Source organism: Ctenopharyngodon idella, chromosome 4, assembly GCF_019924925.1.
Source record: "Ctenopharyngodon idella isolate HZGC_01 chromosome 4, HZGC01, whole genome shotgun sequence".
NCBI lineage: Eukaryota > Metazoa > Chordata > Actinopteri > Cypriniformes > Xenocyprididae > Ctenopharyngodon > Ctenopharyngodon idella.
In genome coordinates this window covers 28,692,255-28,715,979 of record NC_067223.1, presented here as the reverse complement: position 1 = coordinate 28,715,979, position 23,725 = coordinate 28,692,255, and the positions used below count along the sequence as shown (strand labels likewise).

General features: G+C 37.1%; 1 protein-coding gene across 1 annotated transcript; it reads left to right on the top strand.

The window, feature by feature from the left end:
* The first annotated feature begins 3,822 nt into the window (after positions 1–3,822).
* Positions 3,823–23,248, top strand: kiaa0930. The gene is made up of 10 exons (XM_051891043.1): positions 3,823–4,086; positions 10,119–10,267; positions 11,966–12,070; positions 12,155–12,232; positions 13,665–13,766; positions 15,955–16,095; positions 16,176–16,364; positions 17,410–17,569; positions 19,469–19,624; positions 21,989–23,248. The coding sequence occupies exons 1-10, from the start codon at positions 3,945–3,947 to the stop codon at positions 22,027–22,029; spliced, it is 1,263 nt and encodes a 420-aa protein (XP_051747003.1). The 5' UTR covers positions 3,823–3,944; the 3' UTR covers positions 22,030–23,248.
* The last annotated feature ends 477 nt before the right edge of the window (positions 23,249–23,725 follow it).

Genomic DNA, 23,725 nt, shown 5'->3' with positions numbered 1-23,725 from the left:
TACGTAAAGTAATGCATTGTTATTTTTGCGTTACGTTACTTCCCTGAGAAAGTAATTGCGTTACTTAGTCACCGTTTATGTAATGTTATGTTACTTTTGCGTTACTTTTTTTCTCACCGGGGCAGGGCTTGTTTGTTTGTTTGTTTGTTTTTTTTAATAACAAAAAAGTTCTATTTTTGTCAAATGTTAAGGCCCTTTCGCACCAAAAGTGAAATGAATAAACCTCAGGCTGAAGGAAATGCAAATTCACTCCTGTACTGTAGAGGGCGCAGCTCAAACAAACCAGCTGTTCTGCCATTCTGGATCGCAGGAGAAGAAAGTTCAACACACTTCAGCAATAAAAACAAACAAATCAAACAAATGTGATTTTTATCTAAAGTCATTTTTGCTTTAGTATGGTTGAATTTGATCATTGAAGGTCAATAAAGTGAGATTAAATACATAAAGTATACTTGTGTTAACATTTAATTACTGCAGGTTTGCGTAATATTCTTAGTTTGCATTTCACTGTTTTTATTCATTTTGAGGGATACTGAGTCTGTTTTTGCGAAAGTGAGATGAGTAAATGGAAATGCTCACACGACGCCTTTGCACTTCAAATTTCTCAACATGGGGACAGGAAAGGTGTCACTTCCGTTACTTATATTTACTTTATTTTGTTGTAAATTTAAAAGTAATGTGCTACTTTACTAGTTACTTGAAAAAGTAATCTGATTACATAACTCTTGTTACTTGTAATGTGTTACCCCCAACACTGGTGACAACTAGCCCCCGTCTCCTGTATTTGCTACATAAGAAGTAAAACCAGCAAATGAAGTTATTAATGGACAGCGCATATGTGTTTAAAATCTTAAGAAGGATACTAGGTTCCACCCATCCAGTTTATTTTGCATTCATTTGGAAACCGTCCACGTCACTGTACTGACTAAAGTGCTGAAATGTTCTGATGTGGAAGCCTTACGTCCATATCCTTCTGTGGATATACTTGTTTCATAAGTTGCAGTGTTACTACTGATGTTCTGATCGCTCATTGATATATTTGCTTTGGAGCTGTGTCATTTTTTCAGTATTTTCTGAGGTTGTACGTGAGTTCTGATGTGCTGAGCTGTATGTGCACACTAGCTGATTGATGTGTGTGTTTAATATGAATATAAACAGCCACATGTCCAGGATAACACTGATAAAACTGCTTCTGAATAAAATCACATCATGTGGTCTTATCCTGCTTATTTTACTGTTACGTACAGTCACCATTTGAGTATTTCATTCATTCATTACATTATCTTTATGAATCTCCTCCTAACTACATAAAATAATTTACAATTTCATTGCATTTAATTAATGTGGGATCAATTTATATTAAAATATTAAACCGAGACAGCTGTCATTTTGCCTTTTGGAGGTTGTATTAAATATCAGCATGGTAATCATTTTTAAACAAACCAAAATGCTGCAACAATATATAAATTAGAATGGAAGTCTGCTTTTGAAGGAATATTATAAACAATTCTAATGCGCTTTAGAGAGAAAATGTTAGAGACTGAATTTAATAGAATAGACCGGGCATTCCAATATAATTAACCTAATATATAATGACTAAATGCAGTTACCATGTGATAATGAAAGAGGACGCTGTGGTTTAAATGATTCAACAACAATAAAAGCTTATAGTATGTGAGACAAAGGAATTGATTCCTCTTTATCATAATAAACTTTATTAATTATTACTTTTATTATTAGTAATAGTAATAGGCAACAATAATTTTTTTACGTATTAATATTATTTATTAAAAGGTTAGTTCACCCAGAAATGAAAATTCTGTCATTAATTACTCATCCTCATGTCGTTCCACACCCGTAAGACCTTCGTTCATCTTCAGAACACAAATTAAGATATTTTTAATGAAATCAGAGAGGTATTTGATTCGTCCATAGACAGCAATATAACCACCACTTTCAAGGTCCAGAAAGGTACTAAAGACATCGTTAAAACTGTCGACGTGACTGCAGTGGGTCAGCCTTAATTTTATGAAGCGACGAGAATACTTCTTGTGCGCAAAAACAAAAATGACTTTATTCAACAATCTCTTCTCTTCCCTGTCATTATCCTTACGCAGTTGCCGCAGTAAGCACAGTGAAGGCTTCCGTGTTTACGTCCGAATGCCAGCTCAGTATTGGCCAAAGCTGATCATGTGAGCAGCACGACGCATGCTTGTGATGCTGTCTATGGATGAGTAACCTCTGGGATTTCATCAAAAAATTCTTAATTTGTGTTCCAAAGATGAACGAAGGTCTTACGGTGTGGAATGACATGAGGGTGAGTAAATAATGACATTATTTTCATTTTTGGGTGAACTATAAAAATTTCAAAACACTGCTTCCTGAAGCTTCACAAATCTTTTGTTTCGAATCAGTGGTTCGGAGCGCCAAAGTCACATGATTTCAGTAAACAAGGCTTCATAAGGCGTTTCTCAATGTCAAGGATACTTCCTTGGCAGGACTGGTCCTTCCAAGTCACTTCCTTCAGAGGCTAGGAGAGGCTCCTCTTTAGCATTCGGAGAACACGTAAATGGAACAGACTAGCAAGTGCATGTCATTGCGTCATTACGTCAGTGAAAAGGCAACCAAGCTAACACGGTCCGGTTCAGTTAGCCATCAATAACGTAATTTGTATTTGTATAATAATATCAATACGGTAGTAATTTGTACTGGCATTTAAACGTTAAACTTTATTTATCTGACATATTTACTACAGTTATAACAAATGTTTGGTAATGTAAATATACTTACATTTGAAAGCATATTGCCCGCTAACGTCCGACATTTTTAAAAAAAAATTTTTGAACAAGATCGCAAAGCTGCGCGCATAGGATTGTGGGTGATTTGAGAGCGCGAAGAGCGCGAAGGCTACACATATGCATCCTTTCCTGTATATGGGATATTTTTCGAACGAAGGACTCAGTCCTTGTTTGAAATTCCAAGGATCCTCGACATTGGAACAGTCCTTCGACGGATGTCGATGACGTAGCATCCTCGAAATTCTGGCTTCCGAGGATCCTTCCTTGACATTGAGAAACGTTTATAGTGTTTCGAAACGAAATGAACTGTTTTAAATATGTCTTTAGTAGCTTTCTGGGCATTTAAAAGTAAATTAACTTGCTGTCAATGGAGGCCTCACTGAGCCATCGGATTTTATCAAAAATATCTTAATTTGTGTTCCGAAGATGAACGAAGGTCGTACAGGTGTAGAACGACATGATTAATGACAGAATTTTCGCTTTTTGGATGAACTAACCCTTTAAGTCTGTATAGCCTACCAAACACACTCAATAGATCCAGCAAACTACTAATGTAATGCGAGATTCAGACACAAGAGGGAAGCACAGAGAAAAATACATATCTAAATATAAATATGAAGGAAATTGCATGTTTAAATTGCCTTTTGTGAAAATGTTAATTATGAATGTGAAGTTTAGCCAATACAAACATGGTTTTTCATATAGGCTATAACGTTACATGAATTGAAAAGACCGTGTTGTTAAAAAATTAAATTAAAGAAAGCGAAATTATACTGTACAACACCTACAGAAGAACATTAAAGAGCATCAACAGAAAATTTTACATGTAAGAGGAAAATAAAACGGGAACAATTATAAGCAGATGAAAAGCAAACTAAACCTCATCAATAAAATCATCCAAAAATGCTTATATTGTTTCAAAAATCTGTCACATTTTATTACAAGTTTTTTAGCGATATTAGTAGAAGTGGCATGCCCTCTTTATAAATGACGCCTACGGCATGACGTCAAGGCAAGAGCATGGGGTGTTCCCGACGCGAGTCACGCGACGCGTCGCAGCTGACGGAAGTGCAGGGCGCTTGTGTTGTTGTGCTCGGCTTGTGTCATGTACAGCGGTCTGTGATGTTGCCGTGAGATGATCGTGTCATGACAACCGCGCGCATCATGGCAGCTCTATCGGGTCAGAGCGATGATCCCGCCGAACCGGACCAGTCCCTGCAGCACATGCTGAAGGCCATCGCGGACGAGCGGAACCGCCTGAACGTCAAGCAGGACCTTAGCGGACTGGGTCAGTACATTCAGCCGTAAACACTCACAGCCTTTCTGTCCTTCATTAACGCTGCTGACACGTCAATAACTTGATTTTATCATGACGGTCAAACGCGAAAACAGGCCGCGGTCATCCGCTATTGTTTCAGCTGGTGCTCCTTTATGGCATCCTAATTCACGAGGCGCGCCGCCGCTATCTCCAGCCTGTGATGTCATAGTGCTGTCTTCTCACTCCAGCGTCCAATTCGACATCTATCTATCATCTATCTATCTATCTAATCAGTTGACATGTCAAGGTTTAAATTTCCTACTTTTATGGTTTGTGAAATCACAATACAACTCCCTCATAGCTAACACCTGTTGAAAATGACATTACTCAGTAATGTACGGCTATATATACCAAATATTTGTAATATTGCTTTGTGAAACTACGTTGTGGCTAATTGATTTCATTGACTGTCCCTGTGGCTTTTTCCGTCAACACAGCAAAAGGGTTGTGATGAATTTTTGGATGTTAGGTGCTTTCTGCAGGAAAGCTGCTCTCATATTTCAGTGTCGTGTTGTTGTCAGGGTCAGAGTTCGAGTGATTATTGAGTAACTCAAGTCACGTACAAATTCATCATCAAAGATCACAAACATAAACACTTTAGAGTGACTCGCTCTTATTCTGAGTGAGTCAGATAGATATTTCGGTTCACCTCACTCAACTAAGCCAAATTCCACAGAAGAAAGACATTTTAGACATTTTCCAGAACATCTTTTCCCTCATCATGTTTGATTATGGTGATGGTCTTTGTGCTTCTCTGTCTCTCTCCCTGTCGTCTTTCTTTGATGTTTTGTCCCTTTTAAATATTTCATTCTCTGTGCGACACACTGTTAATGTTTTGCGTTTTGCACGGCTCTTCACTTCTGCTTCTGTGAACATCCTCTGGTTGACATGTCTGTTAAGGTGTTATATTTTTACTTTACTGTAATATTCAGTTTGTTAACTTTAGCTAATGCATCAAACTAATAATGAATAGATTAACTTACATAATATTTTTTTCATTGTTATTTCATGTTTTGTTCATAAATAATTTACTTTAAATGTTAAAAATGTAAAATGGTAAAAAGAAATGCTGTAACCTACTCTATTAACCTTATTCTAAAATGTTTTTAAGAAAATCCCTCAATCCTGTTATTTAAGCATAGGTTAGGTGGATCATTTGCAGGATCTGTTAATAAACCAGGGATTTTCTGTGCTTCAAAGCATTAGAAACTTTATCCAGCTGTGTTACCAGAGAAAGATATCATGCTCATGAAACCTGCTTGCTGGTTACTGAAGAAATAGCAGTATAGAAGTAGATATTGCCAAGTTATTCTGAAATTATGGCGTTAAAGGAATAGTTCATCCAAAAATGAAAAATATCCCATGATTTACTCACCCTCAAGCCATCCTAGGCGTATATGACTGTCTTCTTTCAGACGAACACAATCAGTTATATTAATAAATATCCTGGCTGGAATGGGGTTTGAGATTTTGAAGCTCCAAAAAGCGCATCAATCCATCATAAAAGTAATCCATACAGCTCCAGTGGGTTAAGTGAAGTGAAGCGATGAGTTTTTGTTGGAAAATTTTCTATATTTAAAACTTTATAAACTATAATCACAGGCTTCCGGCAAAGGCCATACACGCGTTCATGAGAGAGTCGAGTCCCGGCGGAAGAGTGACCTCTGACCTGAAGTAGGACGTAGGCGTAGCGAAAGCTTAGGTGGGAATTGACAAACTAGGAAGCACAGAGGATAGAGCAAAAGAAAATGCTGGTCACGAAAATGAGAAGCTTTAATATTTCAATAAAAGAGAAGAGGAGGTTCATCATAAGTCGAGGTCACTCTTCCGCTGGAACTCGAGTCATCCCGTTGCCGGAAGCCAGTGATTATAAAGTTTTAAATAGGTATATTTTTCTTAAAAAAAAAAAAAAAAACCATCGCTTCTCTTCAGAAGGCCTTTATTAAAGGATTAGTTCACTTCTGAATGAAAATTTCCTGATAATTTACTCACCCCCATGTCATCCAAGATGTTCATGTTTTTCTTTCTTCAGTCGAAAAGAAATGAAGGTCTTTGATGAAAACATTCCAGGATTATTCACCTTATAGTGGACTTCAATGGACTCCACTGTTGAAGGTCAAAATTACAGTTTCAGTGCAGCTTCAAAGGGCTTTAAACAATACCAGACGAGGAATAAGGGTCTTATCTAGCGAAACGATCGGTCATTTTCTTAAAAATTCAAATGTATATGCTTTATAAACACAAATGATCACCTTGCGAGTACTTCCGTATTCTTCAAAAAGCTTACGCTGTATGTCCTACGCCTTTCCTATTCTACTTACTGAAAAACGGAACTGGCGCCGCGTTCGTTCCATAAGTTGAATAGGGAATAGGGGAGCGATCATTTGTGTCTATAAAGCATATACATTAGAATTTTTTAGAAAATGGCCGATCGTTTTGCTAGATAAGACCCTTATTCCTCGTCTGGTATCGTTTAAAGCCCTTTGAAGCTGCACTGAAACTGTAATTTTGACCTTCAACCGTTTGGAGACCATTGAAGTTCACTATAAGGAGAATAATCCTGGAATGTTTTCATCAAAAACCTTAATTTCTTTTCGACTGAAGAAAGAAAGACATGAACATCTTGGATGACATGGGGGTGAGTAAATTATCAGGAAAATTGAATTTCAAAGTGGACTAATCCTTTAACCCACTGATGTCATATGGATTACTTTTATGATGGATGGATGCACTTTTGGAGCTTCAAAAACTCAGGCACTATGCCATTACGAAGCTGGGAAGAGCCAGGATATTTTTTTAATATAACTCCGATTGTGTTCGTCTGAAAGAAGAAAGTCATATACATCTAGAATGGCTTGAGGGTGAGTAAATTATGGGATCATTTTCATTTTTGGGTGAACTATCCCTTTAACCAAGGAAGCTCCATTTGAAGAACAGATCTGGGATGTCATTGAAACCTTTCAATCAAAAAAGCTTCCGTTTTGGTGAATCATGGAGACTAAACAAAAAATTTACACAGATTTCCAGTGGGCAAAAGTTCCAAAAAACTTTAAAATGAGACCTTAAGGCCCTTAAGAAAGTATGACAAATTGTCAAATGAATTATACTGTCTGCTCTGACTAAATTCTATTGAAATTGCCATTGGTTTCTAGCTGTAGAAGAACTGAAAAGTTTCAGTAGCTCCAGTGGAACTGAGGAGAAGAAAGAAGTAGGCTGTTGTGCTGGCAGACAGTGCTTTAGATGGTGTGTGTGTGTGAGTGTGTTGAGTTGGCTTGTGTGTTGCTGTTGATCTACTACAGCATGGCCAGAGGCCAGAGATACTGCTGAAGCTAAAGCTTGTTAAGTGGTAGATCTTCAAGCAGAACTGAACCTCTTCCTCTTTCTCTTTCCAAATGGGGATATGAGAGTCCAGGTCATATGATCATTTCTCTTTTTGGTTGCTTGAGATCCATGGAAGTAAATGTCATGTTAGGAGCTACTGAGGCACTACTTTACAGCACTTTCCATTGGCAGGGTGCTTGTGCCAGAGCTGGAACAGTTCCGGACAAAACTAAATGGCTCATTAACGGCAATAAAGATGTCACCTGTGGACAACATCCAATGTGATGTGTTTGGCAGCTCCTGCCACTTTTTGTTCCCTGCTTTTCTGAAACTAAACTATTTTATTTACATATTGAAATGTTAGATGTTTCTCAAAAGGAAGGCTGCATCCTACCGAGGCTGTGTCCTTTATAGTCCAGTTCTTTAGAGGCTTGAGGGCTCGTGTCCTCCTCAGCATTAAATGCTAGAATGAGTCGGTCTAGTAAGTGTGCATGCCTACGTCACGAAAATACTAATAAAGCTTAATTTTGGAAAGAATCGTTTTCCATCAGTTTATTTTTGTGCATTGGAATGTGTACAAAGGATTGAAGATAGCCAAGGATACATCCCATCCCATCCCATCCCATCCCTTCAAATTCAGCTGAACGAAGGACGTGAAATGAAGGCTACCTTTTAAGGATCCTTTCGATTGAGATGGCCTTCAGCGACGTTTGATGACATGACAGCTGAGATATGCAGCCTTCGTTTTGAGAAGCACCCATAATTGAATTGATTGCTAGTAATTCAATTTTTTTATATATATATTTAACTTTAGGTTGCTTCAGAAGCAGCTCATGATGACATAGACACTGAATTAAATTACTTTTGAATATGTTTTAAATATGTTTTCAGACCTTGTAAGGCCACGTACACAAAGCAGCTAAATTCGGTTGTCAGTTCACCTTTTAGTGCTTAATCGTGTTCTGTACACACACAGTTCAGAAAAATACGGGAGTGACAACCGCATTCTACAACCGAATTAACTCCCGAAAAATACAGTTAGTGACAACCGCATTTACAGAAATTCTATGCAGTGTATACGTGCGGTATAGATGTGCGGTGAATCACAGGGAAAAAGCACGAGCCTTTTCTCAATCGAGTTGCCAGATCTTGCTAGAAAAATCGGCGAACAAGAATAAGCCCATAATAAACCTAAATGAATCCAAATGCTTTGCTGAAAATAAGACCAAAATATCGCGATTCATGTCTGCTCACTTTAATAACTCAATAAACCCATTCGCTTTATGAGACGAGCTTAAACAACAAGCCCAAAAACGTTTATAATGAGTGATCATGGCAACACACAAAGAGCACACTGTGTGAAACAGGCTGTACAAGCATAAACAAAACATGACGCCTCCGTCTAATGTGTTAGTGTGTTTAGTTAAATTGCTGAAAATAACGAGTGTTTTGTCACTGTAATATTACTTTGGTGACAATAACGGATACCAAACACGAGAGCCGCCAGAACGTCGCTATGGTTTCCAAGCTGTCAATCTTGTTTAGTCATTCATTTACACAACAATGACGTTTTTGGGGCCTGAAAACGCAAACTTTTGAAAACAAGTGAAAGTTTTTGAAAACGATACCGTTACCGTCTCTATGTAAACTACAAAAACACAAATTTGTGAAAACAGTGATGTCATGCGCATGTGTTTTACATGTTTAGTCTGTAGGCGCAGTTTTATTTACAAAGTGACATCGCGAACTACTGGCCTGGCATGAATATTACAGCATTTCTAGTCATTTAAAGGAACACTTTTTTTGAAAATAGGCTCATTTTCCAACTCCCCTAGAGTTAAACAGTTGAGTTTTACCGTTTTCGAATCCATTCAGCCGATCTCCGGGTCTGGCGGTACCACTTTTAGCATAGCTTAGCATAGTTAACGGATGCTAACGGTCTAATCAGATTCAATGAACTATGCTAAGCTATGCTAAAAGTGGTACCGCCAGACCCAGAGATCGGCTGAATGGATTCGAAAACGGTAAAACTCAACTGTTTAACTCTAAGGCTCATTTTCCAACTCCCCATTTTCAAAAAAAGTGGAGTGTTCCTTTAACTTGTATATGTGTGAACGGGATTGTTTTGACAACGTTTTCATCTGTATGTGAAACTTTTCAAAAACGCGAAGTTTTTAGTACATTGTTATTGTGTAAATGTACCCTAGAACTGAATGCAAATGACTAATTTACCGTTGGTTAATTAATATTATCCATGCAGTGAAAAAGGTAAATCATTCCAGAGGTGGAGCAACTCATTAAAATTTTGGTTAAAGATTATGAAAATTTAGAACAATATTCATTAATGAATGTGTATTAGGCAAGTAAATAGGATAAATTATTTTATATTGACTACAATATCTTCAAAACTGTCAAGTTTACACTAACATTTAATATCAACAATAGTCAGAATTTTTCTTACACTGAAATCTGTCTACAAAACTGTATTTTTTGCAGTCTGTCCACTTATTGTGTATGTGTGTACTTAAAAAAAAAAAAAAAAAAAAAACATGGCTGAATTATTGTACATTTACTTTTTTTTTATTGCATTTAAATAAAAACACTTGAATCATTAGTGAATGAGTCCCATTGCACCCGATTCTTGTTTCTCGTAATAGACTCTTGTTTTTTGTTTTGTTTAGGGTGCTTCAAGGATGACCGCATAGTGTTCTGGACATGGATGTTCTCCACATACTTCATGGAGAAATGGTCGCCCCGTCAGGATGATATGCTCTTCTATGTGCGACGCAAGCTCTCGTATGTCAGTGCAGATGAAACCGAAGGGAAAAAGGTGAGATGAACCTATTAATTTTCACTGAGTGAAACATACAGGTTAGTGCAGAGATAATGGATCCAAATATTTCACACCCAATTAGAAAATTTCATACATGCCCTTAGGGCTGGGTATTGACACAATTTTCACGATTCGATTCAATTTCTATTCACATGCTTTCGATTCGATTCGATATCGATTATTTTGGATGTGGTATATTAGTTACAGTACATGGCAAATTTTCTAGAGGAAAAAAATCTCTCAACTAATGCTGTAAACTACACATGGGAGTCAGTTGGTACTACTTTACTATAATATTGAAGGTTAAAATTAACTTATTTATAAACAAACAATTAAATTACACTCAATTATGTTTTTTTTTTTTACAATAAATAAAGTTTAGAATTACATAATCATATTTCTACTCCCAATTCGTTTTTTTTTTTTTTTTTTTTAAATATAAACATTTAAATCTTAGCTATCATAACTGATTTATTCAAACATGCATTAAATATTGAAGAACATTATAATGAATATGTAACAGTGCATGGCTATATTTATCAGAATGCTGCTTTCTAGAGTTAATTTTTCTAGCTGACTAATGAGTTTACAGCCACTGAATATGTTTTTCTGAGCTAAATGTGACGTTACATGACATTGTTTACAAGCTGTTTTATTGACGTCTTTCCGAGGTTGAAACACTGATTGAGCTTTTAAACGAGACATGATACGGATTTCGGTAAGTTGTTCTGTATATTTTAACATACCTTCAGATGTTTAGTCATGTTTATTTCGCACTGGTATTAAAGCGGAGGAGAGGATGTTCACACGCGCTCCGTGCTGCCACTTCTCTTTAACTGAGGTGCTAAAGCGATCTGTCACGCCACATTAAACAGCGCCAAAACGGTATTTATCTTTTGAATCTCATAATAGGATGGACGTCATTTGAAATCTGAGACTTTGCTTCATATCAAAAGTAACAAAGCACAAAGATTATTGCGATTTATTGGATGTTCATTCATCAACTGAAAACAGACTAGACTAATCGATTCTTGGGATTTAAGAATCGATATCGGTTCGTAAAAATGAGAATCGATTAAAATCAAGAAATCGATATTGTTTACCCAGCCCTACATGCCCTAGGTTTTTTCTTTTTCTTTTCTGTGAGCACTGCAACTTACAAACAGTAGTCATACATGTTTGGAAGGACATGAGTGTGAGTAAATGATGAATTTTTATTTTTAGGTAAACTCTCTTTAACCGCCAGTATGTCCCGTCTTCTATACTCTGTACTCTGTTACTCTGTTATCACCTTCTCCCAAACAGGAAAGAATTAAAAAATAAGTCACAAACATCCGTAGTAATTGCTAAGATAACAGAGAAAATTGCTTTATAATCAATCATCTGGACATTCGTTGAGATGGAGAACTTCTCAGATGTCATTTTGGATGCAGCTGGCAGAGCTAATTTATAAAACGTGAAACCATAGTTGGCATTTAAAAGTACCTGATAAGGATGTTAAATCTTACCTACATTAATAATGCCATGTTACGCCAATCAGAGCTCACCAAAAATGATTTGAAATAAGTGTCTGAGAACAGACGTTTTGAAATGTCCAGGCACTAACCAGACAGAGAATCAAATGTTCCACCAAAAACTCAAATGCGGAGCATCTGAAGTCAGATTTGATGTAACAGTGACTTGCTTTGGTTTCAGGTGGAGGTCGAGGTTTACAGAAGAGACTCTAAAAAGCTGCCTGGGCTCGGTGATCCTGACATCGACTGGGAAGAGAGCGTCTATCTCAATCTCATCCTGCAGAAGGTAAACCCAATCTCTCTGCGTCATTGATGTTTTCATACTGCTGTTTTGGTATGGTTTTGCCCATGAAGTCTTTTTATCCCACAGCTGGATTATGTGGTCACATGTGCAGTTTGCACACGTTCAGATGCAGGAGACATCCACATCCACAAAAAGAAATCACAGGTAAGACAACATTTGTGCAGTTTGTGTATTGGGATATACAGAAAGGTAACAAGGATGGACAGTCTCATAGTTCAATTAGACGTTTTTAGTCTAAGCTCAAGGTTATGATACTAGAAGGTGTTTATTATAAAAGGAATTGAATAGAATTTTCAAAAAGTCAGTTATTTACTAAAAAAATAAAAGAAACAGGGTTGACAGTCTTACAATTCAGTCAGCCTTTATTAACTTCAAGGTTGACGCTGCAAGTTATTACAAAGAAAGGTGAATGAACTGTTCAAAAATCTGTCGTTTACACAAGACCATAGTAACAGGCTTACTGTTCTTTTAGCTGTTATTAGCCAAATCATAAGAATATGAAACTACAGATTGTTTGTAGTTTAATACATAAAGAAAGCTTCATGCATTTTTCAAAAATAGTTGTTTACTCATAGTAACAGGGTTGACAGTCTTACTGTTGCTATTACTCAGTTGTTATTAGAAAAGTTATAGGGTTACAGCTACAAGCTGTTTATCATAAACAGAATTTAAAGTACTTTTCAAAAATCACTTCACAAAATCATAGCAACACTGTTGACATTTTCAGCTTGATTCCTACTGAAACACCCAGACAGCACACATACATCTCCAAAACGTCTGATAAACATCTTTGAAGGGGCTAGATGTAGAATTCAGAAACCCTTGTTTTTAGCGACACCGGTGGCCATTAAATGAACTGCAGCCAGTTACTCATTGCTTGAACGTGATTCAAGGCCCTGATATACTCACGGCGACGTTCTTTTTCTTTCTTCTTCGCTTAGAAGTAAAAAGAAGTTTTTACTGTGACATTACAGTACAGAATGGCTCTTTCGGCATTATCCTGAACATTGTATAAGTATTCGTTTCATGTGTCATAGAACGGAAGAGAGGCTCTCGAGAGCGCACGTAAATGGCACATCCTTTAGATTTTCCCAGCGAAACTGGACGTAAAAGTTCTTCACATAAAAATCAGTCTATAGGCTTTCATAGGCAACCTAGGAAGTCTGGGAAGGTCTCGTTTTTTAAGTTTCGCTACAAGCTGTTCACACACCGACAATAAAAAATTGATTTATACATGGAAATTCTTACATATAGCCCCAAAAGTTTAAACTTTTAAACATCTGACAGGAAGCATTTTAGAGACATACTGCAGATGGCCTAAAAACATCTTCCAAAACACCAAATAGACATCTCCAATGATATATGTGTGCTATCAGGAAATTGGATCTAAACAAAGTGATAACAGAGACATTTACTAGTCCTCTTTTACTTCCTTAAAGCGTGATGACATGTCTGTTATAGTACTGGGCGAATAATCATTCAGCAGTGTTTTACCATTTGAATATTTAATCTCTTATTTTAATGTTATTTCTGCATATATGTTAACGAAAACGGTGGATCTCTTTATTTTTTTCAGCAAGTGTTTGCCTCTCCAAGCAAACACCCAATGGACAGCAAAGGGGAAGAATCCAAAATGAGCTACCCCAACATCTTCTTCATGATTGACAACTTTGAGGAGGTAACTCTCAAATGTGGTGGTGGTGGAACAACGATGCTAGAACAAAACTGCTAGTATTCTCAAGAGCTGTGTACTGCACCATCATGAGGTTAATCAAAGGTGTGTGTCCTCTAAAATCAGGAAATGAAATACGGTGGTTTTGAGCTCATATCGCAGTGATCGCTTTCTGAGGTGTGTATGAACAGGTTGGACAGGTTTATGTGCTTTTGCTGATGTGGTTGCCACACTAGCACATCATTTTTCCGGCAGGTTACAAACATTTGAAACAATTGAAAAAACTTGTATACCGAAGATTGTGATTTTCATTTCGGTTACGTCATACTGTAACATAAAGAAGTATATATATAGTTGTCAGGTGAGGTCTTGAGTCATAAATGCTCGAGGAGAGAAAACTAACATTTAATATCATCATATATCTGTTGTAACAAGTGAACTGAATTAAATCACATGACATACATTCATACGAGATTCGCTGTATAATAAATGTAGATTTAAACTGAAACATTGAAACTTTAGACATAAATGTCAGATCGGACAAGCTGTCACATGATTTAGGTTTAATTTTATGCAGCTACAATTTCTGTTGGCCAAAACAGTCATTCCACATTTTTGTGTTTCATAATTGTTTCACTGCTTAAATGTCATTAAATAATCTAAGGCCCGGTTTCACAGATAGGGCTTAGATTAAGCCAGGATTAGGCCTTAGTTAAATTAGGACAATTAAGTAGCTTTTATAAACGTGCCTTAGAAAAAAACATTTCGGGTGTGCATCTTGAGTAACATATTTTAAGATACACTTCCCAGCAAAACAAAAAGGTCACTTTTTGGATTTAAATAGGCAGATGCTTAAGAGTCTATGACTGGATCATTATTGCAGTGATTATTATGTTTCTAGCATGTTTTATGTTTGGCAGCGGTTCTTCTAACCCTAATTGATGGAGTGTGTAGCTTTTCATTTCTTAAACAACCATGTAGGAAGACACATCTTGGCCATATTCAAGGATGACAATGGCAAGCTTCATCAGGCTCAAATTGTGAAAGAATGGTTCAGAGAGCATGAAGAATCATTTTCTCACATGACTTGGCACCTCTGAAAAATATTTATAGTTTATTGTAAAGCAAATTACTGAACTAAACATTTTATCTTATGCAAAATATATATTTTACAACATAATTTGGACTCTAAGATTACTATAAAATCAAAGCCATAACCACACACACGAGTTGTGTTCCAAATTTGAAGCTGATATGTCACAGAAATGGAGCCCACTAAAATGTCCAATTTCAAACCTTTTTGTGTTTAAAGGTGCGGTAAGTAGATTTTGAAAAACGCTGTTGGACATAAACCCAAACAAACCCACCCCTCTCTTCATTGCTCCACCTCCAAAACTCACTCCAATCCTAACCACCCTGCTCCGAGTCGGTCTCGAACCCCAGCCCGTCCGCTGCTGGCATGCAAGGCGACTGCACTAACAATGACGCTAAACACCTCATTCTCTAGATATCGTCAGCTCACAGTGGTTTACCTGCAGAACTCTCACAAGCTGGCCACTGTTACACACAATGTGAGTGGATGTCTGTTTATCACAGTTGACGCGCAACAAAATGCTTCATGAAAAATAAAGCGCAGTTGATGAACGAACGACAAGGAAGCACAAAAAATGAACGTACAGTACACAAGAGTAAATACAAAGTGTTCGTTGTTAGTCACAAACAGCACAGCAGCTCCAGACAATCAAAACCATATTACTCACATGAGAAGCGGAATCAAAGCAGTTTTCAGGCCTTCCCACTTAGCTCTCTCCAGCGCTGGAAAATATAATTCTAATATAAACACGAGTCCTAAAGCGCTTGCCCAGCCATACACCTTCATTCCAGTGATATTCTTTTGAGCTTTTTTGTATTGTGTCCCATCTCTCGTTCTGCAGGGTTTTTTTTTTCTTCTTATTTTCAAATCTCCCTCTTGCTCGTTCTGTCTCCTCGACCGTCATACGCCCACTAATGCCGTTTGTTGTTGGTCTCGGCCCGACTAACTTCCAAACAGTGTTGTTGAAATTCTACCTTCCACCTTTAAGCTTTTGAATGATACCTAATTTATGATGATTATATACTGAATAATGAGTAATTCTGAATGAGCAGTGGTGTAACTGTCATGATTGGCTGTGATTGGTGTGTGTATGTTGGGCAGGTGTTCAGTGATATGACTGTTGGAGAAGGTGAGATGGTCTGTGTGGAGCTGGTGGCCAGTGACAAAAGCAACACATTCCAGGGCGTCATCTTCCAGGGCTCCATCCGCTACGAGGCCCTCAAGAAGGTCTATGACAACCGGGTACGCTTCCATGTGTGCTTGTTTTTATTATCTCTTATATGCTTCCTGTGTGCATTTTATGGTATGTGGTATCTTTCTAGGTAAGTGTGGCCGCTAAGATGGCCCAGCGGATGTCGTTCGGCTTCTACAAGTACAACAACATGGAGTTTGTGCGGATGAAGGGTCCTCAGGGCAAAGGTCACGCTGAGATGGCTGTGAGTCGAGTGCCCACTGGAGACACCTCACCCTGCGGCACTGAAGAGGACCAAGACTCCCCCCTCCATGAAAGGGTCGGTTCAACCCCTTTTCAGTTCCGAAATCATTCGAGGTTTTCGCAAATACATGCTGCAATTTAATTTACTGCACAAATATTGAGTTTGCATTTGTTCTCTGCATTGAAAATACGTAATTATTGTATTCTGTGATTAAATAAGGTCATCAGACTCTGAAGTATTGCACACACACATACAGTACGGCTTGCACGCTCCCCTTTAAATCACGAAATATGCGTTGGAATATTATGACACCTTTTTTCTTTGTTTCACAATACTCAATTAATGATCATAAACTGAGGTTGGTGTCTATAGAAGAAGTTTCTGTGCTGAATTTTACATAAATAAATCTCAACAATCCTGTGCACAGCCATTGATACAGGCTGCAGCGGAAGATTTTTATGCTCCTTTTTGAAGCTTCCACTTTTTTGTAATGTGGAAGTGTGATAACGCCCTGTAACTGCAGATTCTGCAGCTCGGACAGAGCTTTATGATTGGCCCAAAGCAGACTTATTACATCAGCACGTTCTGACCTCGTACATGCTCATACCGGTAATCTTCATTCTTTCTTCACACACAGCATCATACTGGTAATTTACTGGTAATGTTACAGCTTCTCAGAATTTATGGGTAATTTACCAGTAAAGACTGTATGTGTGAAAGGGGCTAGTGTCTCAAACATCATGTGATATTGATCAATATTCATTTTAAACCCAGAGGATTTGTAAAATAGCCCAAAAAATTCTTAAATTAACTAAAATTCCTACATTTTTCTATAATGTGGAACACATGCAAACCTGGTAACATAAGTTTGTGTTTAACAACCCTTTAAAAAGTTTTCTAACTTGATGTTAAGTGACATAATGTAAATTTTCATTAGAAGTAGGGACCATAATATAATAAAAATTACTCAAATTAGTCTAGCTTATAGTAAGAAGCTTAGAAACTTAGTGTGATTATAAAACAACATATATACAATATATTGATTTTTCATAGCAACTTGTGTCATGTAATTCATTCATTTAGATTTTTAAATGAATTGACAGCTCTGTTTTCATTATAGGTGACATCATTCAGCACTCCCCCTACCCCGGAGAGAAACAGACCCTCCTTCTTCTCACCATCACTCCGCCGGAAAGTGCCCCGAAACCGAATCGCCGAGATGAAGAAATCGCATTCGGCGAACGACAGTGAGGAGTTTTTCAGAGAGGAGGATGATGAAGGTACACAAACACACTGGAACAGTAGTGACATTCAACAACAATGAACAGTTTTAGTGGCGTATCTTATAGATTTATATTTTCAAACATTCATTTTGTTCTGATTTTTTTTTTTTTTTTTTTAAGGTGAAATTAGCTGTAAATATTCTAATTATAAAATGACAAGTTTTGAGCATCAGTGTGTGAAAAATCTATTGGCGATCTCCTGCAGTCTTAAACTGCGAATTCGAAGTATGATTGGCCAAAACACACAGTTCAACTATTCTGATGACCTCTATTTTTTCCTGTGGGACACTTGGCCTTTAGCCTAGTTTTTGTACGATCTGAAAATAAATTTTACAACCAAACAAAATTTCTTCATCTGAAAACTGTAACTTTATATTATTTTGTGTATTTGCAGCTAATTGTAACTCTAAAAAATCAGAACACACAAATTCTCTGTAAAAATATATATATTTTAAAAATCTATAAAATGCACCACGAAAACACTAATATTTTAATATAGCCACAAGCTGCGATTATCGGGGTCCAAGCTCCAATAGCTCATGTAGACAATGATACAGCTGCCATCTTGTGTGTTTGTCCTGCAAAGACAGCAGTGTAGGATCTCCACTAACACTTCGATGAACCCGCTTTACAAAAATACATGACCGTTCTAAAAGAGGCAACTGACTTCAAAAAGGAAATGAGGAAATATTCAGGAATTTAAATTGATGAAAAGAGATTATATATTCTTATCCAGTGGCTTCCTCTAGTGGACAACATTAGTATTAAATCCCTCATCTGTCATTTACGTTGAGAAAATGCTGAAATATGATTGGCTGCTGGCGGCCATGTTTGTTGATTTGTCAGAGTGATGTATTGTACCTTCATGGATCATACAGTTGTAGAGTTATAGTGGGTTTTAAGCACTCATTATGGGAGGAATTTAACAAAACTTGGTGTGCAGCCTCAGAATATCCTCTTGTTTATGTCTATCAAGTTTTAACATTGTGGACATTGTGTTAATATATATTGATCAATAGAGCAGATAGAGGTCAGTTTGTGCAAATGAGTGTCTCTGGGCTAATTAAATAACTTATGTCTTTGCAACACATGACAAATCAAAATTCTTTTAAAAACTTTTTGTTATGAGCGTCTGGGCCCAGTTGTTCAAAAAGTTTCATCTGGTTTTTCAAAGCAAAATAGGATTGGATCACCCTAATCCAGATAGACACTTTTCCAGATTACCATATCTGGATTACGAGTGCTCCAAATAGGGTTAGATTTCACATCTATGTAGGCTGCTAGCTATGTAAAGAACAACAAGTAGCGAGCCGTACCGTTCCGTACCGAGCCGTCCCATGCAGTGGAAAAGCGCCAAAAAGTGAGCTGTACCGAGCCGTACCTAACTGTACCATGCAGTGGAAAAGCGCCAGTAGAAGAGTCACTGTGGGGTCACTTTATTTGAAGGGAAAGAAAACCACAAAAAACAAACAAACATCCTCTTCCATTTTCAATTTCCTTCAAACAATCAGACCTCAATGAAGGCACTAAAGGGACATGGTGATGGAAAAAAAAATATGAAATGGGAGAAAAATTATATATTTTAATGCTTTTGCATTCCCCCAAGAAATTTTGTGTTCGCAAAGAAGTCAAAAGTTTTGAGAGTGAATGCACAGTTTCTTGGGGAAACGTATTTTTTATCCCATCACCATTTCCATTTAGAGCTTCCATAGCCCCTCATGTGACCCACAACACAAATATACTTAATAAGGTAAGTATAATAAGGGAAGCAAATATGCATACAATTTTGTGGAGGGAAAAAAAAACATTACTTTTTTTTTTTTTTTGGCAATGGTGAAGGTCTCAGGGTTTTTTCCCATCTAAAGTAAAATGGACGGTTCTTTCCTCTCTCCTCAGACCTGTGCAACACTACAAACCTACGCTCCCGCTCTTTATCAGGGACTGGCCGCTCGCTGGTGGGTTCTTGGCTCAAGCTGAACAGAAAAGAGGAGTATTTTCTGCTGTATTCTCATCTCACCTATGTGACTCTTCCTTTGCATCGAATCACCACAGGTACATCACACCTGCCCTGCATACATATGGCAAGCCATTTTAGCTTAAAATGTTCCCAGCATAACTCGACATTATTACATTTTTACTTGTAACAATTTAGTTTGAGAGCTCTACAACTCAATTCTTGCTAGTAACAATTACAATTACAGAGCTCTGTATTTCAATTGTTACTAGTAAGAACTGAGTTGTAGAGCTCTGTAATTGCATTCGTTCTAGTAAAGTCATAATTGTAGAGGTCTATTCAGCACATTCATTATGATAAATCGCACCTCATGTATGTATATGTTGATTTAAATCATACAATTATGGTTTATAGAGAAGAAATATACATAGGCTATGCACTGTAAGCTGTTTTTAAAGGTGAATTCACACTCGCACAGAAAAGATGCATATAAATGTATACCTAGTTATATGCATATTTATTTATGGGTTGTAAAATATCTGGTTATAAAATACCTATTTTGTTCAGCATTGCAAGGGTTTTATTCACATTGTCCACTCACAAAATAATGCTGAGGCTGGGTCCTGTTACATCACTGATGGTCATTTGGGATAGGGGTCAGGGGTGTGCGATATTTATCATCTACGATATGCAAGCTGACATTATCAAGTATGTCACTCACTTTGCAAAAAAACAAAACAAACAAAAACATGTCTTGAGAGTCCAAAAGCATTCACTGCGTGATGAAGCGTATTAGAGTGCAGTTAAAAGGCCCCTATAATTCAAGTTATGAGGGCAAAAATATCCCTGTATGAGTTTTTGTTTTTTTATATTTATATATATGATATGGCTAAGTACTATCACACAAGCAAGAGTGCCGTTTTCCCGAATATCAGCGCATAGTGCAGTCGTGAATGTGATATTGATTTTATACAACAGTTCAACAAACAAGTTAATATTGAGTGAGTTACATTTTGGACACAATATTGGTGTTTTGCCAACAAAAATAGTTCTAAACAAAGTCGGAGCAGAACTTCGAGTAACACTGGAATGTTTTGTACTTTAATTTATCTGTTTTTAAACTAATTATTTGATTCAATGACCCATTCATAAAGACATTCATTTGCTTTGTTTCTAAATGAATCATCCGTTTTGAACGAATCATCTGAATTAATAATTCAATGAATCTCTCATTAAAGGATTAGTTTACTTTAAAATGTAAATTACCCCACAAGCTTTACTCACCCTCAAGCCATCCTAGATGTATTTGACTTTCTTCTTTTTGATGAACACAGAGTTATATTAATAAATATCCTGACGCATCTGAGCATTATAATGGCAGTGAGCGAGACAAACGAGTATGAAGCTGAAGAAAGTGCCTCTATCCACATCCATCCATCATAAACATACTCCACATGGCTCTGGGGGGTAAGTAAAGGCCTTCTGAAGTGAAGCGATGCGTTTGTGTAAAAAAAAAAAAAAAAAATTATATTTAACAAGTTTTAAAGGAAAATATATAGCTTCCGCCAGACTGCCGTCCGTATTTAAATTACGAAGAAAGTGTAATGACTCTCGTAGTTCAAAACACTGTGTCCTACGCCTTCCCTATTCAACTTACGAAAAAGTCGTAACTGATGCGACATCAGTTACGCTTTTTTCATAAGTTGAATACGGAAGGCGGATATTTTTCTTGCACAAACGCATCGCTTTGCTTCAGAAGTCCTTTTTTAACCCCCGGAGCTATGTGGAGTATTTATTAATATAACTCCAATTGTGGTAAATTCAATCATTACCAGACATGTTGACTGGCACCAAGTTTTCTTAGATGAAACGCTTGTGTGTTTTCTTTGCTCTTAAGTATTTTATATAAAGTATAAAGATGTGAATGAATGTAGTGATTAAATATTTTTTACTAGTAAGAATACAATTGTAAAGCTTTGTAATTGGAATTCTTACTAATAAGAATTGAACTGGAGAGCTCAAATGTTACTAGTAAGAATTGAATTTGAGAGCTCTCTAACTGAATTGTTACTAGTAAGAATCGAACTGGAGAGCTCAAATGTTACTAGTAAGAATTGAATTGGAGAGCTCAAATGTTACTAATAAGAATTGAATTTGAGAGCTCAAATGTTACTAGTAAGAATTGAATTTGAGAGCTCAAATGTTACTAGTAAGAATTGAATTTGAGAGCTCAAATGTTATTAGTAAGAATTGAACTGGAGAGCTCAAATGTTACTAGTAAAAATTGAATTTGAGAGCTCTCTAACTGAATTGTTACTAGTAAGAATGCAATTACGACTAGCAATGCTGGGAACATTTTATGCTAAAATGGCTTGCCATACACACAAACAAGCTTATTTTCTGTACGTTTGCCTTGACCCATAATTGCAATGGCTAATGGCCCTCTAATGTTTCCTTTTTAGATATTCTGGAAGTGAGACAAAAGCCCATTTTGATGACATAGCATTTCCAGACTCCTCAAAAACAGTTACCAAGTGCCTCCTCACATCAGGCCCTCGAGGAACCGCCATCTGGCATCTGGACAGATAACCAAAAAAACTACGAACAGTACACAACGGTGACCGAGAAGAGGAAAAGGGAACATCTCCATCAAGAAGTGCCTCTTCCACCTGTTCTTCAGTGAGACACCCTCCAGAGCGGCTCGAGACCTGGAACTAAAGTGGCACTAGACCATGATAAGCGAAAGGGAAATGAAACACAATAAACGAATGTCGTTCTTGTAAATACACTGCTGCTTAGATACTCAGTGAAATGTACCGACCACAGCCGTCTCCCTTCCTCCCTCCCTCAAGAGACACTCGTAGGTTTCACGATTTTGCTGATTTTGTGTATAGTATATTTTCCAAAGGACATTTCCTCACAGCTCTAGGCCTTAATACATCGCTAACCAGCTAATATATAACACACGCCATCCTTTTGATACCCATTGCTAATGAATCACAGATGTCCAGCAAACGTCCTCCTTTACTTACACGATTGTCTGTTACTCGATGTGTTCGAGGGGATTTGATATCCAAATACTAGTGAACATGACGTATCTCCTTGAGAGGACTCTGGCACGTTTCGGGTGCCATTTTAGGACTTGGTAGAAGGATGACGACACCACCTGAGCACAGTTCTTGGAAACATCTCCGTCCACAAAGACACTTAAATGTCCTTAAATGTGACACTGCTTTTTTTTTCCTTCGCTGTGATTTCTTCGAGTTTGGTGACGGTCGTCTTCGAGTTTCAGTTTTGAAAACTCTTTTGCACTAAAGGGCTTTTGGAGTTGAACATGTTTAGCCAACCCAAAGTGTCAGTATTACTTTGTTTTGTATGTGTGTGTGTGTGTGTGTCAGCTGAATGTAATAACTGATCCGACAGCTTTAATATCCATTTGATATTTAATAGGGAGATTTGCCAGCAGCATTTTGAAGATGTTGTTCAAACTATTTTAAGACCTTAGTCCTCTGTTTTATTTCTTTTTTGCTGTAGGTGTGAAGCTTCAGTGGAAAGCTGTTTTTAAGGAAGTCCAAGTTTGTTAAACGCTTTACATGCGCTTTTGTATTAAGTGGTAATTCAGCAGTAAATGTGCATGTTGTCATATTTATGTTGGTAATATATATACACACACCTTTTCTGTACATCTTTATGAAAATACACATAAAAAAGCTCTTGTTGAATATTTTTGCTCAAAAGTGTTTTGTCGGATAGCACACAAATTCTTAGAAAATGCGAAATGTGAAGGGATAATAATATGGTGGGCAAATCAATAATTAGTTTTCCCTCAAATTATTACCTTTCATCAATTAACAAATAATTTACTACAACTAAAACTTAAAGGGTTAATTCACCCAAAAATGAAAATAATGTCATTTATTTATTTTATCAGTGGTTCGGAGCGCCAAAGTCACGTGATTTCAGTAAACGATAAAGCTTCAAAGCAGTGTTTTGAAATCAGCCATCACTAGATATTGCTGAAAAGTTGCTTTATAACATTAGTAGTCACATGAACTGATTTAAATATGTCTTTAGTAGCTTTCTGGATTTTGAGAGTTTCAGTGACATTGCTGGCAATGCAGGCCTCACTAAGCCATCAGATTTCATCAAATATATCTTAATTTGTGTTTCGAAGATGAACGAATATGATGAATGAGATG